This window comes from Colletotrichum navitas (genome assembly GCF_030913465.1).
Source record: "Colletotrichum navitas strain CBS 125086 chromosome Unknown LY79scaffold_14, whole genome shotgun sequence".
NCBI classification, from domain to species: domain Eukaryota; kingdom Fungi; phylum Ascomycota; class Sordariomycetes; order Glomerellales; family Glomerellaceae; genus Colletotrichum; species Colletotrichum navitas.
The window spans coordinates 637,843-652,609 of record NW_026850560.1 but is presented as its reverse complement, the minus strand read 5'-3'; the positions used below and the strand labels follow the sequence as shown (position 1 = coordinate 652,609).

Sequence of the window (14,767 nt, the reverse complement as noted above, 5' to 3'; positions counted from 1 at the left end):
AAGCGCGTGCGACAGGAAGTCATTGACGACCGGAGCTCAAGCTATCCCAGGGGAGTGCAAGAGTATTTACTAACCATTATGAAGGAGTGTGACGAGAAACAGATCCAAGAATCGCTGCAGGATTACTTTGGGAAATGGCAGTATAAACGGAAAGAAAGACGGCGTGAAGGGAAGAATCGGCTTTCGGGGGGTGGATGTCGGAGGGCGTGATGATGGGAAATTCAAGCTCCTAGGGGTGATGCACATGCGCTCAAAAGTGGCAGAGTTGAGGCCACAGTTTTGGAAAGGGGACCACGCCGCGGAGCCGCGGTGGCCAGTGGGATTTTCCGTCCCGACGTCCAGACCCCAGGGTACGTAGATAGACTAACTACAGCGTACGGAGTACCTACCTAGCAAGGGGGCGGCGAACCTGCCTGAATGGGGTTTGTCACCCTCTTTCCCCCCCTCTAAAAAAAAGACTCCACAAGGCCTTCCACCCCAGTCCTGACGCGACCATTCAGGTTTATTGCATGGCAGACATGGTTATCCCGTCTTGTAATCATGCAACACATGCATTTCGACCATCGCTTGAACAGCAGCCTTTTTCTTTCTCGTGTTTTTTGAACGATTTGAATTGAATTTGAGGGTACTGTATGTTTAGGAAGCAGCTGCTCTTCGCAGTAGAAACCCCTTGTAACTGGTTGCGCCAGCTTCTGCAGCACTTTGTGAAATACAACACACGACGCAAAGCTATCTCACAACTACTATGTTCTTTCCTGCTCTCTCTCCTCTCTCTTCCTCTCTCTGTGTGTCTCTCTCTCTGTCTGCCTCTGTCTCGCGCTCTCTTCCGCTGGACTGGTGCCGACTATACTGGCAGTGAAATAGAACGTCTGCTTGCAGACTCCGGGGAATGGGTGATGGTGGTGGTGTACGATTCAAACAACATAGAGAATTGAACAAAGAGAAAATCAACAGCCTGCCACGTAGAGGGCGACCCCTTCCAATTCCAACACATGGACCAAATGGTATCCCTAGCCGCCTTTTTTTCGTGATGACTGGTCTTTGACAGACTGGTATCTTTCGTTGTGGATTCCTCGAGCGCATGTCCGAAGCGCTGCCGTCAAAGAATCACCGGAATGACGGACGAGCGCCAATGCTCCCCGTCCAGGCCATACCAAGCTCCAAAGTACCATACTTTTGTCCACCTTCCCGGTCCCAGGTGCCTCGATGGAGTTGTCATCCTTGTGGCCCGTTGAGTGTGGCCCTGGAGCTTGCTGCGTAAAAGCCGCTGTTAGCTGGCTCGACGGTCTGCTACCTCCGCTAGTGCGTGCTCATTATAAGGTATGATTAGACAGTGATACATCTACACCTGCTGGAAACCAATCATCGCAACCCAAACGCCTTCCGCTATGATGGGACCGCGGTCCTGCAAATTTCTTCGGAGGTGATGAACGAAGAAAAGAAATTGGTATCTTTAGCTTCAAAGTGTAACGTCGAGGACCAGGCTGACGTCCTGGACGTCCGACTTTGCAAGGTCTTCTAGAACGGGAATCAAGTCCAGCAACTCGTTGTCGTGCGCGTCCGAGAACCAACTGCTGATGGGAACGGCGTGTTGGGGGTGAAAGATGTACGAGGTGGGTGAGTTGTCGATAATGATGGTGTCCTTCAGGTCTCTTCCCACCTGGGAAAGATCCTTGACGTAGTTCCCTTGGTGGTTGTAGCAGCTCTCGCGGAAGAGTCTATGGTGCACGACTTTGTGGATGTCCAGCTGATCCAAAAGGGGGTCGCCATACTATACACGGTCAGCAGTTGTTCGGAATGGGTTGCGTCGGATAAATACCTTGGAGACAGACGCAGTGAAGACAACGACTTCATAAAGCTCTCCTACGCGCTTCATGAACTGATCGACGCCTGGTCTCTTGATAACGTAAACATTATGATAGTTGCCCTCGATCTCTACGGGAATGGTGAAATCGGCTTGGTGAAGAATCTGCAGGCCAGTCAGCAACATTGTACGTGATCTCTCGTGGGGAAGCATGAATTACCTTGAAGGAGCTGTGTACGAGCGTCTCGTCCAGATCGAGAACAAGGCATTTCCTGCCCTTAAACTCTGGCGCAATGGGGGGCAGCAGAAACTTCTGCTCGGATTCGAAAGCGGTATCGACGTGTGCCGATGCATTCGGAGCTGGTCCAGGTGGAGGTGGTGGCAATTGTTGGCTCGTCGGCGCATCTTCTACCGGCGGCGGGATTTCATGCTTCACTTCGGCTACGGGCGTCGCATCCGGCATCGCCTCATCTTCCTCAGCATCATTCTTGGACGTCTCCTCCTCCATCCTCTGGCCAGTGGTAGACTCGACTGTGATGGCCGGCGCAGCACCACTGCTGGTGGCAGCAGCGGTTTGTTTAGAATCTCCGGCGTCGCCGCCAACGATAGTATCATCGGCCGTGGTCGCGCCGGAGACACGCTTGCCCTTTGCCTCGTTCATCGACATTGGTTGCTCGGGCTGAGGTTGCTTCTCCTGGATTTGGGGTCTGATGGATGATGACGGCTGCTGTTGCTCCTGTGGGGTCGGCTGCCGGGACTTGGCGGTTGTCGGCCTTGCGGGCAGCTTGTCGAGCTTGTGGACAGCGTCGTCACCGTTCTCGATCGCGTTTGCATTATCGGGGACTCCGCAGCATCCAAAAAGGGCAAACAGTCCGCCCTTCTTCTTCTTCTGCGGGGGGTTCACGGGAGAGTTCGGTAGGGTATTGCCGGGGGTGTTGGTCGGTTCGGTTTCGACGCCGGATCGGTGGCTTCCAACACTGCCATTTCGATGCCGTCCCAAAATGCTGCCCTTGGACTCCTTGGAGCGTCCGCCGATGCTATTTCTCGAGTCGCTGACTGTTGCTCCGCTCAGCCCCGTCGACGTGGGAGAGGATTGATTGCGCTGCGAGGAAGACCGAGACGGTACATGCAGCAAGCTCCTACCCTTCTTTGAATTTCCACCCTCCTCTGGTGCCACAAGCACCTTTTCTTTGGACATGTCTTGACTTGACTGGCCGTTCTGTCGAATTTCTAGTGTGATGTCGTCGGCTGGGTTATGTGATTGTGGCTTCTCGGGCATAATGTTATCGAACTAGGTCGGGCCCGTTAGCGAAGACGCCCTGGCGAAGCAGATGAATGCAGACATTGAACGACGATTCTCACGAGGGGCTGGCACAAGCCCCATTAGGCACCTCTAGATCATCCATGACACCATCCTCTCTCGCTCTCATTCCAAGGTCTGAGACAAGGCCGAGGTCGTGCTGGCGGTCCTGTGGGTACTCGACGCGGATACAAACGATGCGCGTGCAAATGAAGCGGCCGGGCGGCCAAGCATGCCTCTCCTCCAGCATGGCAGCATTGCGCAAAGGCAGCGGTGGATAGACATTGCATATGCTGCGTCGTCGAATGCAAAGTACGGAATAGAAAAAACTGTCGTCACTTACCTCCTTTCTTCTTGGGTCCGGCGAGCCTTCCCAGAGTCCTCAACCCCTGAGCTCAGCAGCTGATGTCGGCCGTTAAAGGCCGATTCGCAGTGCTCGCGGGCGCGGTCCAGAGTGAAAGTAATTGTCAGGGACTGAACGATCGACGGGGTGAACGATGAATGGAATGGGAGGGAAGGAAGGGAAAAGGCGACGACGGTCCGTTGAGGTAGTCGGTCGAAGGCGGAGAATGGAAGATGGTTTGGGCTCTCGGTCGCGCAGGAAGAGGCGCCAATGGAATGACTAGGTGGGCGAGGCGAAAGTGGCTGGGCCTTTTTTAGGGGGGGGGAGGGATGGATGGTTACGGCGGCCAATGTCAGTTAGAGTCAGTCAAGTCAGTTCCCCCCGGGTCAGTTGTGCTTGGTAGTAGTGGCGGTCGAATCAGATGGGAAGAAAAGTGGGTAGTGAAAGGGCGAGCGGTTGCAGGGAATAACAACTATAAGCGTCGACGGGGATAGAAATAAGGGTTCGCAACAGCGACAAGTGAATGGACTGGTTTGGTTTGTTTTTTCAACAGTTATCGAATATCGCTCGAGGGCTCTGGTCGAGGCCGCGGCTGAAGCGGGAAACGTCGAAGTCGAGGCTTCTGGGGAGCGCGTTGATGATGCGAGAAAGGAAGAAATGGAGCAACGACGGGCGTGCAACAAGACTGGAAATTGGGGGAGCGGAGTACAAGAGGGGGGGAGGGGCGTTAGTTCAAAGAGCAAAGCAATTAAAGCATGGCCAGTGAAAGACAAGGCACGAGTGAGCGCAAGAGAGTAACGGTAAGAGAAATGGGAGAGACCCAAGGGGGGGAGAATAACTAGGCTAGGTAGGTAGGTAGAGAGGACGTATCAGAGGCTGAAAGACCACGAAAGGCACAAGCGAGATGATTTGCCTTTTCACAGCAACACATGGATGGGTTGGGGAGCATTTAGGGGCCAGGTGCTGGTCCGTGTATCCAGACAGATGCATACTACTATGGATATTCGTACATGGCATGGAAGCTGGGGTGTTCGCGGCCGAGTCGAGGAACCGGGGGGAAGGCAGAACAGAGGACTGGGAGAGGGGACACCAGAGCGCAAAGCAAGCAAGCAAGCAAGCAAGCAAGCAAGCAAGCTGCGAGAGCGTGCGAATTGACCTGGAAAGGGTGTGTGGGTGGATTTTCTGGTGAGATTAGCCCGTCCCGTCTTGGTTAAGCAAAAGGCCGGGCTTATGAGATGGGGCGCGATAGGGGGCCTTCGATGACCACAGTCGTCGCCAAGTTTTCCGTACTGTCTAATCTTGTGCAGTGGATAGTGCAAATAATGCAGTTTTCGGCAGGGAATCACTGGCAAGAGTGACGTCCCCAGGCAGGTGCAACCATCGACATTCAATGTGGGGGCATCGCAGCACGGGCCACGCGGACACGGCCGCACACTGTGCTCGACACCAGACGACTATCGCGCTGCATCAGACGCCATGTCTCATCTCCCATTTCTCAATATCATGGCCTTATGCCCGCCGAGCTCATATTAGAGAAATATCCATGGTGGGAACACAAGAAAGGCTCCATCCCGGTGCAGGAGGGAGCTAGCCCCCCCCCCCCCCCCTTCTCCCCCCCAAACCGCTCCAGGTGCTAAAAGTACGATGGGAGACGACGATGCCTACTTGGACTTTAGAGCAATGGGGGGGGCTGACCTAGCAGTAGAAGCCTTCTTTTTTTTAACACCTTTTTCAGCTCGAGCCAACGGACTGAGTCGAGCTGATAATAAGCGGCAAGGCAGGCAGGCATATCGCGGGTTTGATGTTTCGTTAAATACTTGAGGCGACGAGGCGCGGTAGCCGTTGCTGGGAACATCCAAGCTGTTCAAAGAACTGCGCGCCTGTGTCTCCCGAGGGGTGAGATTGCATCGTGTCCTAGCTCTTTATTGACCCTATCGCTCGGCATCCCGGTTCCGTCATTTCGTTTTCCTTGGACTTTCCTATTCTTCAAGGCGGCCCCGCTGTCACAGATAATTCCAGCCACGAGAGCAACACAAACCAGAGAGCCCACAACCCTGTCCAGATAGAGAGAAAGAGAGACATTCTGAGGGTGACTTGTCTGACTCTGCTTCCGACAACCGACCGACCTGCCTGGGTATGGTGCTGACTGTGCTGCCTGCAATGAATGAGGGCGCCGGTCGTCGCATCCGATGATGCACTCCTTACCCGTCCCGATTCAATTCTTGGTGCCCTGGTTAGCTTTGAGCCTTCGGAAAGCGTGGTAGCGGATGCTTCCACCGCCGCCTCTGCGTGAGGGCGCTGGCTGGTCCAACGCCGGATCAGAGACAGGGTAAACTCAACCGGGCGCTTTCTCATTCAATGCGTGCCGGACCCCCCGTAGCAAGAGATTTGACCCGGGAGCCGCGGCACCATTTGACAACCCCCCGGTCAGCTTACCCTTTTCCTATTTTCCCCCCCTTTCTTTTCCTCTTTTTTTGTTCTTTAATTGGGTTGACGACTCGGGCGCGTAACAGATGAAGGGGACCCTACGTGCTAAGCTAGATGAGTGGTCGAGAGTCGAGAGCAGGGTGGAAAAAGAGCTGCAGCGCATTGCCTGCAACCACCACTGCTTGGCCGATGCTCGCTACCCGGTGCTTAGCGCATGAGGATATTGGGCGGTTCGGGTTTGCCTCTTCCATGTCCATTGTGTCTCCTGTCGGTCTGATATTCGCAGTTTCTCGTTATCACTCTCACTCGGCTTGTTTGCTTGTGTACCAACCTCTGTACGCATCAGGCAGAGTCAGTGAGTTTGTCGACAATTCCGCCAAGCCTCGACAGCCTTGCAATCGAGCAACCACTTGCAGCCCGCCACCCCAAGTCCAGTCCCCAAGGATTCCACAAGCCTCGAAAGCCGCAAGGAAAGAGAACATCCCTCCCTCCCCCCCAGCCAACTAGTGGATAGATGCGACAAGCTCTCATAACTGGTGGAGATCCAGTCCACCCTTGGCCATATTTCCCATCGCTTCTCATTGGCTATGTTACCGCCCGGTCGAGTGACGGATCTCTGGTTGGGTAACCCACTCACTCTCACACACGCACACACACACACACTCTCTCTCTCTCTCTCTACCTCACTCTTACCTTCACACTCACACTCCCTCATGCAACACTCCATCTCATTCACATGCCATAGGAAGCCAAATGAAGAGAGCCACTCGGGTGCACGCATCCCACAACAGGGGGGGAAGAGGTTCAACCGCCATGCAAAAGGGAAATACCACCGTGCGGTAAGGCCTTCCCGATTGCGCACCCACTACGACTCTTCCAGGAATCGTCCAGGGTGTTGATCCCCCGGGCGAATTTCCCAAGCACGTTTCCCAACGTGGATGTCTTGCGCCGGTTCCTGTTTCTGCGTCCCACCAGGGTTTTTTCCTTTTTGTCCCCCCTCTACCTACCTAGTTAATGTACGGATAGTGCACGTTATCCGTACCGCGGACGGAACAGCCTTCTTCTTCCCATCCCTTGCTGCCTTACGGTGTCTCTCTTCCCTTGCCGTGGCACAGCTCCCCGTCGTCTGTCCACACGATGGCCAGGTCCAAAAAACGTTGGAAACTCACCCCGGAAAACTCAGCCAGACCATGGTTAGTGCATATTGGTTTTGACGGAAAACTCTCTCGGACTGTGTCCCCCCCCCCCCAACGGGCCACGGCCGCAACATCCGACGAAAGACCCTCATACCCCAAAGACAAAAAGACACACAATGGGTGTTGAGGCTGTTGGGTGGTCCAGAAAGCTCCCTATAAGTTTCAACCACAAACGCTAACACCGCGGCGGCAAACTCCGTTAACACTCTGCTCAACCCACACACGGGGAAGAGAGAGAGAGATTCATAGGCAGTCGTGCCGTGCAGTGCATGCAAAGGCTATTTCGCGGGGCCAGCCCAGGTTCGGTCTCTTAGTTTCCCACCTCCTTCATACTGGTACACTCCAAAGAGAGTATCAGGACAATATTTCTTTACTTACTATTGGATCGCTCAATATTCGTGAGCAAGATCCCCCCCAGCCGTCAGGCCCGGCCGTCAACTCGACGTATCACTAACCCCCCGGCAGTCTCAGCAAGTGCAAACGAGGACACGTAGTTGAAGCGAGTGCTGTTTGCCCTTCTTTACCCCTTAGCCATGGCATTGGTACCTTGGAAAACACGGAGCAGTGTAAGAATGCAATTTGACAAGGCTAGTCTGTCCTAAGCTGCCTGTCTACCCACAGCTTTCACCGTTTATGCCTCTGCCCAAGTCCCTGGTCTGGTCCACTTCCATTGTGGCGGACATAGAAGGTCGAGGCTTCCGAAGACACTGCCAGTCTAGTAGAGACATCAGAAGGGTTGGTTTATAGTTGATGATTCAATGTCCTTCATATGTGACCTGTCCTAAGCATAGGAAGCAGCCTCACAAGCACTGCGCCGCGTCTTTGTTCCCTCTCGATGCCTTTTTGACAAGAATCTGAGTCTCGAACATGGCGACCTCGTCCTCGGGAAAGGGGTAGGATGTGTACTCCTCCTTTTCCATCTTCCTTGTACGCGCAGAGTCAGGATCGGAAATCCAGGGACTGCGGATATATCAGCTTTTATTACGGCTCTAGTCTTTGAGCAGGGTTAGGCAAACCTGATCCACGTCTCACTGCCGTCGGGGAACCTTATATGTTCCCAGGCCATCTTATCCATTTCAGCGGGTGTTTCGTTATCCCAGATGATGACGGCTGGCCTGGCCAGGTCCGTTACGATCTGCTTGACAGGTACAGTCGGAGCGACGCTGAAGACCAGCGTGTGTTCGTCGACGTCGAGGAATCCCTGAGGATCATTAAGCACCACGATGTTGCGGCTCTTGAGAAATTCGATGGAGGCTTGGGTGTACGCTGGATCTTGCGAGTAGCATCGAATCTCCCGCCCGGTGCGGTCGCCTAGTATTTGTGCCAAAGTCAAGGCGACCGCGTGCTGAATATGACATCGAGGCGCGGAGTGTCCGCTACATATATGGTATTCATCATCGTCGGAATCAGGGGTCAAGTCGCCTAGACCGAAGCAGATGATTTTGTTGATTACATTGGGGGTCAAGACTAGGGATAGGATGTCTTTGAGCTCTCGACATTGCGGGCTCTTCTTCCACGTCTTCTCGTGTTCCTCGAACGCCGTGCCTATCTTACCAACGGCTAAGGCGATTTGGTCTGTAGTCATTTGGGAGGGCAGGGTGGTGCGCTCCACGTCTACAGAGCAACAAGGTTTTGGAAGTTCGTCTGGCTGATCCGATGGCGACGGGATGACCAGGCGCTGAATGGGTCTGTAGTTGATTGAGAGTGTTTCGCTGTCAACATTCCTGTTAGTCCTCAAATCGCATCAAGGGTCTGCTGTCACCCACTCTTCCTCAAAGTGATCCCATCCGATAGGATCCCAGTTCATTTTCCCATCCATGCCCTCGATCTGGAAAAGACGGCTCTTGTGGGCTATTTGCTCCGCAAGACTGGCCAGTTGACTCTTGGTAAAGAGTGGCTGGCCGGCATCGTAGCGCTTCTGAAGCTTTCTCGAGAGCTCAAGACGCTCTTGTCGCCAAGCAAAGCTATCTGACTCCTCTATTTGCTCCTTGTGAGCGGCGTCATCGTTCTCCATAGTGCTGTTGGGTTCTTTGGGTCTCCGTGTTGCTAATGTGCTTTCCTGTTCGGATAACCCTGTGTTGAATGTCAGTGATGCTAATCAACTGCGATATACTGCAAGGTCCCTGCGATATCGTTGTTGGACGGGTTAACTGATAGATGGATGTTTAGCGGATGATTGAAAGAAGATGGTTGTAGCCCTGTTGGACCGAAGCTCTGCTTGTTTCGTTCTAGCAAAGCCTGCTTGGCCTTTCCCTCTGGGCCACAGCCGAAGGAACGCTTCTTTCCTCGCAGCTCGCAGCATCCCGGAATAAGGCTGCAACGGATGTCGCTCTACCGTTCTTGCTTGTCAGAAAAGGCATCTCAAGGTTTGGAAGCAGGTCTTATCTTCCGTTCTTGCTCCTCTCACAGATGTCGATTGAAGCTAGGGGCTCTGTTTCCTGACAGGACATGCAGCAGTACACCATCTCAAGTTGCTCCATCACCAACCATGATGCTACCAACAACGGATCCGATGTCGAGCCCCCACCCCTCGCCCCCACCCCCATCCCCAATTAAGTGAGTTTCGCTTCTCGGCCCAATCTAACTTTCAACCCACTATGGCAATACCTTGGAAACAACGAGTAACATGGCTTACGATAGATAGAGTGAGAACGGAACGTCATTTCATTGTTCTGAGGAAGTGGCTCCCAGTTTTGACAGACTATTGAGACCCGCACTGGCATGTCTTGGCGCTCCCAATAATACATTTGAATGAGTGATCTCTTGAACATGAAGAATTGTGCTCAACCAGATCATCTTGCAACCTTCGCCATAGCCAATGGCCACCCACCATGAAGCTAACAGTAGTCTTATGAATGCCGTCCGCAGCCGTCACAGCGAGCTACTTAGTCTCCATTATTGCGTGTAGGAAGATAGGCATCAGAATATGCGCCAGACAACAATCATGACATGGTGCATCAGAGCAACCATTAAACATCGGGAGTTATCAACTACCACACACCTTCAATCCGGGGGAGAGCGTACCCCGGTCCGATGAAGTTTAGTTCCAAGATGTCATCATGTGACTAACTAGGTACCTAGGTACCCAGGTAACCACGCGCACCGAGTGCTGAGGTTCCCCCACATTCTTGGGGCATTGTCGTCTTGAATGTTATTCGCCCAAAGCGTCCCCCCGGGAGATTCTGGCGGAATTAGTGTCATCCCTACCGCAAACAGCCACTCACAAGCCCGGGAACTTTCGGCTCTCAGCGGCTGGCTAGGACCCCCTCCAGTGGGGTACCCAGAGCGACCGCTTTCCCCAAGTTATCCACCGGTTCGGGTGCTGCTGGCACTGCCTCGGAACTCCACTGCCCGCCGGCATTCACATGTCGTAATGCGATCACGAGCCAGCGTCCCCCAAAGCGTTCCTTTCTCCAACAGCAAACGACTCATGCCTCCAATGCGACCACGTGCTTAGCTGGAATTTCCCAAGCGTACACACACGAAGCTGAGACCGTCCGTCGCCATCGAACAAACAGAACCTCAATTGCGACGCATTCTGCGCTCCTCCATCCGTCGGCAATAGCGTCGCACATCTTGCAGAGTTGAGTTTCCATCCGGTGATGGCTGTGCATTCGTAGCAGCATCATACCCGCGGCGAGCCTGCCCGACTCGATCCCACCATAACCACTACGTACCGTAATCCCCGTCATCGTCGCCGCCATGGCCGAACAATCAACCCTCCGCCAATCGGCCGCAGAAGAGGCCATCGCCGCCTTCTTCGAGAAATACACAACCCTCATCCGCTCCCGCCTCCAAAGCACATCTCGCACAACTCGCCTGCTCGGAACACTTGCCCTCGCTGCATCCATCATCCTGGGCGCCGCAGGAGGCAGGCGCTGGTGGAGACAGCGCCGCGAGGAAAGGGAACAGGGCCGCAAGCTCGTCCGCACAAACTCGTGGCTGCACAATAAGGATGGCTCCCGCACAATTTATGTCCCTTACAAGGATGGCACCTCCAAGGTCGTCATCCAGACGACCAAGCCGCTGACATTCGAGGCCCATCGCCGGCTCTTCCTCAACCCGCCACGGGTGTCCGGCCTCGGCGACGGTACCGTACCCGCGGCGCAGACCAAACCCGGGCTGAACTTGGCTTTTCTGCACCAGTTTCTGAGTCTGATGAGCATCATGATTCCGAGATGGTCGAGCAAAGAAGCCGGCTTGCTCCTAAGTCACAGCGTATTCTTGATGCTTCGCACATACCTGTCCCTTGTCGTCGCCCGACTTGACGGTGAGATCGTGCGCGATCTCGTCGCAGGGCAGGGCAAGGCCTTTCTCTGGGGACTCGTGAAGGTGAGTGACCGCGGGGATATCCCAACTCTTTTTTCGTGCTAATAGGAAACGTAGTGGTGCGGTCTTGGAGGTTTTGCATCGTATACCAATGCGATGATCAAATTTCTTGAGTCCAAGGTGTCCATCGCTTTCAGGACCCGTCTTACTCGGTATATCCACGACCTCTACTTGAACAACAACCTAAACTATTACAAACTCTCCAATTTGGATGGAGGCGTAGGCCAGGGTGCGGACCAGTTTATCACACAAGATCTGACATTATTCTGCGCCGCCGCGGCGAACCTGTACTCGTCGCTTGGCAAGCCTTTTGTCGACCTTTGCGTCTTCAACTACCAGCTCTTCCGGTCTCTGGGTCCGCTAGCTCTCACGGGGCTCCTGAGCAACTACTTCTTGACAGCAAGCATTTTGCGCCGACTTTCGCCGCCCTTTGGCAAGCTCAAGGCGGTTGAGGGCCGCAAGGAGGGCGACTTCAGGAGTCTGCACGCGCGCCTGATCGCCAATGCCGAAGAAATCGCCTTCTACGGCGGCGCCGATATGGAGAAGCAGTTCCTCAACAAAGAGTTCAAGTCGCTCAAGAATTGGATGGAAGGCATCTACATGCTCAAGATTCGTTACAACATGCTTGAGGATTTTATTCTCAAGTATAGCTGGAGTGCCTACGGCTACCTCCTGTCATCGCTACCAGTATTCCTCCCAGCGTGGGGTGGCCTGGGCGGCGCTGCCGAGCTGGACCAGAATGCCCCGAAAGGCAGCAGGGAGCGTGGTCGTATGAAGGAGTTCATTACCAACAAACGTCTCATGTTATCGCTGGCAGACGCTGGCGGCAGAATGATGTATTCTATCAAGGACCTGTCGGAGCTCGCTGGATACACTAGCCGAGTTTACACGCTCATCTCAACGCTCCACAGAGTCCATGCCGATGCCTACTTCCTTCGCGGACAACAAAACGAGCTGTACTCGCTTTCGGATGTCCAGGGAACCATCCAGAAGGGATTCGATGGAGTCAGATTTGAGAACGTGCCTATTGTTGCACCGTCACTGTGGCCCAATGGCGGCGACGAGCTGATGGAATCGCTCTCCATGGTCGTTAGGAGAGGAGAGCACCTTCTCGTAAGCCCACTTTGACTGGTAGAAAATTACCGCGCAAGCTAACGTTTCTAGATCTCGGGACCCAACGGTGTGGGAAAGACGGCGATTGCTCGCATTCTTGCGGGTCTTTGGCCAGTGTATCGGGGTCTTGTTAGTCGACCCAAGGATATTGGCCAGGATGGCATCATGTTTTTGCCGCAGAGGCCATATCTCAGCATCGGCACGCTCCGTGATCAGGTCATCTACCCCGATGGCCATCACGATATGCGTGAGAAAAGAAAGTCCGAAGACGACCTAAAGCGTATCCTAGAGGATGCTCGTCTCGGTTACCTTCCCGACCGTGAAGGTGGCTGGGACACCCGTAAAGAGTGGAAGGACGTTCTCAGTGGTGGTGAGAAGCAGCGCATGGGTTTCGCTCGTGTCTTGTACCACGAGCCTCAGTTTGCAATCCTCGACGAAGGAACCAGCGCTGTGTCCCAAGACGTCGAGGGACTTCTCTACGAGGTGTGCAAGGAGAAGGGAATCAGTGAGTAGAGCCATTGCGCATACCATTAAAAATATGCTAACAGCGAGCAGCTCTCATCACCATCTCAACTCGCGCTTCCCTCAAGAAGTACCACACCTACAACCTTATACTTGGAGGAGGAGAGCGCGGCGACGAATGGGAATTCGAAAGAATCGGAACGGAGCGGGAGAAGATGCAAGTCGAGAAAGAGCTCCAGGATCTCCGGGAACGCCTTGAGCAAGTGGAGACATGGAAGGCGAGACGGCAGGAGATCGAGGAAGAGCTCTCGCGTGTGTGGGTGGCTGGTGGTGACGAGTTGGACCCTCCGTCATATGCCGCGAGTGAGAGCGAATCGGCGAAGAGCAAGGGCAAGGGTAATGAGTCGCTGCAGGAGGTGCAGGGTGATGCTTAAGAGGAAACGCTCAGCTGATCCTGCATCTGCACGACCATCATATACCTCATTCATATACGGTTATCTGGTTATCTGGAAAGGAGGGTGATTTTCACCGTGTTCAACGAGAGAAAGAGCCGTGTATCAACAGTTTGGCTCATAGAACCGCGCGAAACATATGGCTTCCTCACTAAGTATATTTCCATAGTTTTAGGCTACGAACGGCCCATGTCTTCACGATGCAATCCACCCGTCTGCTCGTCGTTAACATTGCCATTCTAGCTTCGTGATCTCTGAGCCTCACAAGAAGCCCCCTCCAACCTCCGACTATAGTTCACTTCGTCGCTGGGATTGTGCGGCGAACGCCCTGCTGTAAACAGATAATCCAATTTGCGCCACCTTCAAGTTGATGCCGCGTAGACCTGGCCTCTCGAAAATGGCACTTTGCTAGTAGTTTCGTGCCGTCGAAACATGCGATCTCCTGCAAGCCAACCGCCACCCCCCCCCCCCCCCCCCTGAGCTAAGATTCGAAGGCCCCGCGCCACTAAACGACTCATTCCTCAGGAGATCCCTTGTTGTTCACGTCTTGAAGCGGCTAGCGATATCTTGCTCTCGATCTGTCGACCAATGGCGGCCCTGGCCAAACTGACGCTATCGTTAAGACTATCTTCTAAGCAGCCGCGACGTCGACATCCTGCGAGGGTCTTCGATGACGACGTGTCCCCTCCATGCTATCGTTGTCTACCGCCTTGCTTTACGATCCTTCCACCGGCTGGCCTGTACATGCAGTTCTGCAGGTATCTGCCCATTTTGGCCCTAGCGCCGGACGGTCTTTGACACCTCGAACCCTTCCGTGCAACCTTCGTCTTTGGGAGCCGCCAACACATTCCATTTCAAAATGTCTTGTTGCACCGCGCCTGTAGCCTCACCTCCTCACTGCTCAGAGGAACGCTCTTACTGTTCATTGGTTTTGGAACGCCGTTATAATTACGTGCTAAATGCCAGTCTACTGAATGTTACAGACCGGTTGCCCGTAGAGAGCTAGGACTCAGCTGAAGAGACCACACGTGGAGACGCCACGCATCGCCGATCTCAAAGGCTCAGCAGCGCTCGATATTCGGACTTGCCATATCAAGGCTTGACATGATCCGTCTCTCGGAGTGTTCCAGGCCAGATGGTCCATCTACCGCAGCTGAGGTGGCTGCCACTATGGCCGTGGCCTCACTACTGTGGTATTGCTTGATTTCTATGACAAGCTTTCCTCAGGGCACAAAATCTCAAACGCAGGTTTCCTTTGCTATTTCCATGCCTACTTCACACTACTCCTTTGTCTCTCTGAGCCGGTTGAAAGTGGCTGGCCATCCCCTCGTAAACCATCTG

General features: G+C 53.9%; 3 protein-coding genes across 3 annotated transcripts; 1 reads left to right on the top strand and 2 right to left on the bottom strand.

The window, feature by feature from the left end:
* Positions 1-1,459: 1,459 nt before the first annotated feature.
* LY79DRAFT_577831 (NLI interacting factor-like phosphatase) lies at positions 1,460-3,083 on the bottom strand (the record flags this gene model as incomplete). Its single annotated transcript, XM_060559911.1, has 3 exons — positions 1,460-1,771; positions 1,820-1,969; positions 2,025-3,083. 3 exons carry the CDS (start codon positions 3,081-3,083, stop codon positions 1,460-1,462), a joined length of 1,521 nt encoding a protein of 506 aa, XP_060416875.1.
* Positions 3,084-7,533: 4,450 nt separating this feature from the next.
* LY79DRAFT_95789 (uncharacterized protein) lies at positions 7,534-9,238 on the bottom strand. Its single transcript, XM_060565248.1, has 3 exons — positions 8,837-9,238; positions 8,087-8,782; positions 7,534-8,030 (listed from the first exon to the last, which is right to left on the bottom strand). The coding sequence occupies exons 1-3, from the start codon at positions 9,082-9,084 to the stop codon at positions 7,871-7,873; spliced, it is 1,104 nt and encodes a 367-aa protein (XP_060416874.1). The 5' UTR covers positions 9,085-9,238; the 3' UTR covers positions 7,534-7,870.
* Positions 9,239-10,394: 1,156 nt separating this feature from the next.
* Positions 10,395-13,848, top strand: LY79DRAFT_546356 (ABC transporter transmembrane region 2). Its single transcript, XM_060557227.1, has 4 exons — positions 10,395-11,402; positions 11,457-12,512; positions 12,564-13,017; positions 13,068-13,848. Exons 1-4 carry the CDS (start codon positions 10,773-10,775, stop codon positions 13,406-13,408), a joined length of 2,481 nt encoding a protein of 826 aa, XP_060416873.1. The 5' UTR covers positions 10,395-10,772; the 3' UTR covers positions 13,409-13,848.
* The last annotated feature ends 919 nt before the right edge of the window (positions 13,849-14,767 follow it).

Bases quoted from the DNA above. Each gene is read 5' to 3' on its own strand.
- LY79DRAFT_95789 (XM_060565248.1), bottom strand. From the start codon at position 9,084: ATGGAGAACGATGACGCCGCTCACAAGGAGCAAATAGAGGAGTCAGAT. The intron at 8,783-8,836 runs GTGGGTGACAGC...GAATGTTGACAG, and splicing joins TGGGATCACTTTGAGGAAGA to CGAAACACTCTCAATCAACT. The intron at 8,031-8,086 runs GTTTGCCTAACC...ATATATCCGCAG, and splicing joins GGCAGTGAGACGTGGATCAG to TCCCTGGATTTCCGATCCTG.
- LY79DRAFT_546356 (XM_060557227.1), top strand. From the start codon at position 10,773: ATGGCCGAACAATCAACCCTCCGCCAATCGGCCGCAGAAGAGGCCATC. The intron at 12,513-12,563 runs GTAAGCCCACTT...TAACGTTTCTAG, and splicing joins GGAGAGGAGAGCACCTTCTC to ATCTCGGGACCCAACGGTGT. The intron at 13,018-13,067 runs GTGAGTAGAGCC...AACAGCGAGCAG, and splicing joins GTGCAAGGAGAAGGGAATCA to CTCTCATCACCATCTCAACT.